Source organism: Sinocyclocheilus rhinocerous, unplaced genomic scaffold, assembly GCF_001515625.1.
Source record: "Sinocyclocheilus rhinocerous isolate Xijiao unplaced genomic scaffold, SAMN03320098_v1.1 scaffold247, whole genome shotgun sequence".
In the NCBI taxonomy this organism is placed as follows: Eukaryota; Metazoa; Chordata; class Actinopteri; order Cypriniformes; family Cyprinidae; genus Sinocyclocheilus; species Sinocyclocheilus rhinocerous.
The window spans coordinates 1,125,322-1,130,302 of record NW_015662919.1 but is presented as its reverse complement, the minus strand read 5'-3'; the positions used below and the strand labels follow the sequence as shown (position 1 = coordinate 1,130,302).

General features: G+C 35.3%; 1 protein-coding gene across 1 annotated transcript in view; it reads left to right on the top strand.

Moving 5' to 3' along the window:
- The window catches only part of LOC107728329 (signal-induced proliferation-associated 1-like protein 2), a gene marked incomplete at its 5' end in the record, with an annotated part of 84,016 nt that overhangs the window by 11,565 nt on the left and 67,470 nt on the right, over positions 1-4,981 (top strand). The window contains 2 exons of the mRNA XM_016538462.1: positions 411-568; positions 2,206-2,782. Of these exons, the coding sequence (XP_016393948.1) occupies positions 411-568; positions 2,206-2,782 (735 nt within the window). The remainder of the gene's footprint in view (positions 1-410; positions 569-2,205; positions 2,783-4,981) is intronic.

Genomic DNA, 4,981 nt, shown 5'->3' with positions numbered 1-4,981 from the left:
TGTTAATTTATTTTTCACTATTTTTTAGCAACATAAAATTATTATTATTATTATTAGAGTTAGTTTTTTCACTAATTTTAACAACATCAAATTATTATTATTATTATTATTATTATGTTCCACTCTGCAAGTGTTAATTTTGGGCCCTGTTTACAAAAGAGAATTGAAAATGTCATTTTCGGTTATTTTTCGGTCATCAGAGTTTCATTTAGTACATTTTAGCTGAAGTGAAATGTATTATGTCACCTTTTTTCAGGGCACTTTGAAACTGGTGGATTTGTTACTACACAGTGTCGCCTCACTTCCTGTTCCTGTTATTGCTAATGAAGCAAAAGCTGCTGTTTGACCTGTCCTTTGAATAAACGGCACACACCGAGTCCATTCACCTCTGTTCTTTCTCGTCTCACCAGTTGCTCAGAAAGAGACACATAGGAAATGACATCGTCACCATCGTGTTTCAGGAGCCCGGGGCCTTGCCCTTCACACCCAAAAACATCCGCTCCCATTTCCAGCATGTGTTCGTCATCGTTAAAGTTCACAATCCGTGCACTGAGAACGTCTGCTACAGGTGAGTGAACCAGACGCCTTTGATTTACACTGTAAATTATGATCGCTATGATAGCTGTTAAGAGAAATGAAGTGATTTCATTTACCTTTGATGTCTGTTACTGTGAAGAGAAAAATATTAATGAAGCTTAAATGCTGGAGAACTTACAGGAATCGATCATGTGTCAATGCTTGGCTTGCCTGTAATTGTAAATCGCCTGTAGTTTTTGATCTTCTGTTTAAAAGCAGTGCCAAAGGCTGTTTGGGACGTTTAATTATTGCAATTAAAGACTAAATTATGTCATAATTTACTCATCCTCATGTCGTTCCAAATAACCGTGGAACTCAAATGGAGAAATCTGGTTTGTGCAGCTCTTTTCCATGTAATGAAACCTACAGTAACCAGTGGCTGAAAAGCCCAGAAATGGACAAAAACGCATAAAAGTACCATACAAATAGTCCATATGACTCCTGCTCTATATATATTAAGTCTTCTGAAGTCATACTGTAGCTTTATGTTAGGAACAGAGCTAATTTTAAGTCAGTATTCACTGATAATCTTCTCTCCTTCTCTCCATGTCTCATGTTGTTATTGTTAACTAAAACGATGAAAAATTATTATTTTTGGTCATTGAAATTAAGCTGAAAAATGAAACGGAATGTAAAGTAAAATAAAATAAATAAATAAATAATGAAAAAAATTACCTTGTAACCCCCGTCTTGGCAACTGAAATAAGTTTAAGCTGAAATACTGAAAATTAATCAGATCAAATTTAATTTTTTTATTTTTCCCATACATGCAGGGAACTGCTTTTTATGACCACTCAGCTACATTAAAATAAAAATGGTAAGAAATTTAAAAGTTGAATAATAAAACTAGAATATAGGAATAAAAGAATTTAGAATATATAATACAAATAAAAACTAATAAAAATGACAAAAGCACAACTAAATTACAAAAGCTGAAATAAAATGTAAATATTAGATGAAAAACTACAACTGAAAAAAAAAAGCTTAGGAAAAAAAATTAGGAATGTTGCAAAAAAAATTATAAATGTTGCCTAAATTGACGAAAACTGAAGCAAAAATAAATTAGCTAATAAAATAAATAAGCTAAAAATTATAAAAGCATATAAAATAAAAAAAAATTATATATATAATATTATACAAATAATAATATAAAAATAAAGCTAAATATATAAAGAAATGCTTAATAAATACTATAATAGTATACAAATAATATTATAATAACACTGGCCCTGTTGTAGCTCTTCTGTCTCATTGGTGACAGCAAATGCTGTTGCTTTTCGTGACTGAACGTGCAGCATAAAAGTCTGAAAGTTTGAATATTGTTTCACTTGTGTTTCCAGTGAATAAAGACTTATATTTCAGTCTGTTTATCATGAAACTCTGTTTGAAAATCTATCATATGGACTACTTTTATGATGCTTGTTTTGTTATTTTTGGAGCTTGCCAGTTCATGTTCACTGCTGCTTTCTTTGTGAAAGATCTGCATGAACTTTCTTCAAAATTTCTCTTTTTTTTTGTTTCACGGAATTAGAATATTTCTTTTATATGTTTTCAGATCTGTGAAGTGCATCTCGTATTGTTTTGCATTAGTTAAACTGGTCATTCAATCCCTCGTTGTGGCCCTTGCAGTGTTGCGGTATCCAGATCGAAAGACGTGCCTCCGTTCGGTCCTCCCGTTCCTAAAGGCGTGACCTTTCCCAAGTCAGCCGTCTTCAGGGACTTCCTGCTGGCCAAGGTGATCAATGGGGAAAACGCGGCGCACAAATCGGAGAAGTTTCGCGCCATGGCGACCCGCACGCGGCAGGAGTACCTGAAGGACCTCGCGGAGAACTGCGTGAGCACGACGACGGTGGACTCTGCGGTCAAATTCAGCTTCATCATGCTAGGGGCCAAAAAGAAGGAGCGGGTGAAGCCGCGGAAGGACGCTCATCTCCACAGCGTGGGCGCCATCACGTGGAGCATGGTGGCGCGGGATTTCGGCCAGTCGGCGGACGTGGAGTGCCTGCTGGGGATTTCCAACGAGTTCATCGTGCTGATCGAGGTGGAGTCCAAGAACGTGATTTTTAACTGCTCCTGTCGGGACGTCATCGGCTGGTCGTCCGGCGTCATGAGCATCAAGATCTTCTACGAACGCGGCGAGTGCGTGATGCTTTCCGCGCACGACAACTGTGGAGAGGACATTAGAGAGATCGTACAAAGACTTGAGGTAAGAGAAGCGCATTCCTGTTTTTGAACAATTTCTGGTTAATGGTTGAGGTGCGGTCACATTTACAGCTGCTTGGTGAAATTTCGTGAACAAAATCCAGGCATTTTGTTATTTTTGTTGTCAAATAGTCGTTTGATCTCATATGACTCAATGCAAGGGCCTGCAGTAACGCCGTTTGACCAGTGTGGCGCTGTAGCGCAAGACTGTAATTCAGCTCTCCTGTATGCAAATACAATAGAAGACGACACACACGGCGCTTATGAGAGTTGGAGTGTCACTGCAGCCGAACCAGACGCTGCTTAGAGCGGCATTTAGATGAATATGTAAATATGTGCTGCGCGCTTTCCTCTCAATAACGAAATAAACACACAACAAAAATGAGAGCGGTGAGAAAACAGCAGTTAAGAAAGCATCTGATTACAGCGGTGTGGATAAGTTTGCACCAGCTCTGCAATTCGGCACTCCAGTCACGTCATGTTTATTTATATAGCGCTTTATACAGTAGATTGATTTAAAGCAAGCAGCTTTACAATATAGACCAATTTCAGTGTTTGCAAACATTGATGACGTTTTTGTGGAGCGCGCGCAGCTGCAAGTGACGTAACTGTGACGTCTACTCCAAATTGGTCTATTAAACATGAAAAAACAGTGTGAGTGTTGCTTTCAGTTAGAATTACAACTTGATTTTCTGCTATAACGCAGCTGTCCAGTGAGCTAGCTAATGATAAAATCTTTTTATTAGTGAATGCAAAACATAAATAAAAAAATAATATTACATTAAAGTGATAGTTTGGTTTGCATAGAATAACGCTTAATCTAGCTCAGGGCTACTTTGATTATTATAACACTATAAGATGATTTAAGAGAGCTAATGTGTTGAATAAAATAATTTATCCAAAAATAAAATGTCTTATCACTTACTTTTATTTTGTTTCATATCCATATGAATGTTTAAATGAACAGCATTTATTTGAAATAGAACGTAACATTATAAATGTCTTTACTGCCACTTTTGATTAATTTAATTGAATTTTAGTTAATTTATTTCAAAAAATTTTTTTTTTACTTTTGAACACTATTGTATGACCTAAACTAGCATCCAAAACTCCCATGATGCTCTGTTGCTATTCATCTTGTTGATATGTCTTCAGGATCCTTTCATTCAGACGTCTATCTACTCAACTCAGTGTTTTCTCTAAATCAAAATCCAATCAGGCTCAATCAAAACATACAAATTATTTTCCTCTCTAAGCTGGAAAAGAAAGTTGGCTTCCAGTTGTGTTCATGTTATCTTGGGTAACAGTCTAATTATTCCTTAAATGACTTTTCTTTGGGGATATTCAGGCTTAGTTTTTTATCATAAATTAAAGGGTCTGTAATTAAACATTTTAGTTGTCCTCCAGTACATATGTTCATGTGTACCTGTGAAGAGCTCGGCCCGATGAAATCTGTGCCTTCAGAAGTCTTCATAATCTCCTTACATGGTTTCTCCGAGGGATGGAGTCGTATCGATGGCCAGAATGTTTGACGGGTGTATGTTACTCCTGATCTGTGTTCTTGGCTCTTGTAAATGCCCAAGCCAGTTAAACTCACTCGGGTCGCGCAGTTTTTGGCTTTCAGAGGCCGTCGAGGCTGTAGCAGCTTCTTAGATGCCATTTCCCCAGAAAAGACCTGAATCAAAGGCGTCCTCAGTCCTTGTGGTGCTTTATTAGTCCACACTTTGGTGTCATAATGCTGCATAGACTGATGGGTAGACGCTGCAAAAAGAGCGAGACACTGCACAGTGGTCAAAGACGTCCATTTAGAGTATGTTTAAGGCATTTTAATAATGTTTAACATTTTAATTATATTTTAATAATATTTGTTTTTTATTTTATTAAGCAATTTATTAATATAAATATTTGTATTATATTATTTATTGTGGTTATTTAAAGCAATTTATTCAAAACATAAATATTATATATAGTATACATAAATATACGTATATATATATATATATATTTGTGTCTTAAGTAATTCATAAAAGCAGAAATATTTATTTATTTAATGTATTATATTAATTATTAGTACTATTATCTGAATATTCTAGTACAATACATCATAAAACACTCACTATATAGATTAATATTTATATTATATTATATTACTATAATATATTATTAGTTTTATTTTTTTACTTATTTTTTATTTTATATTTTA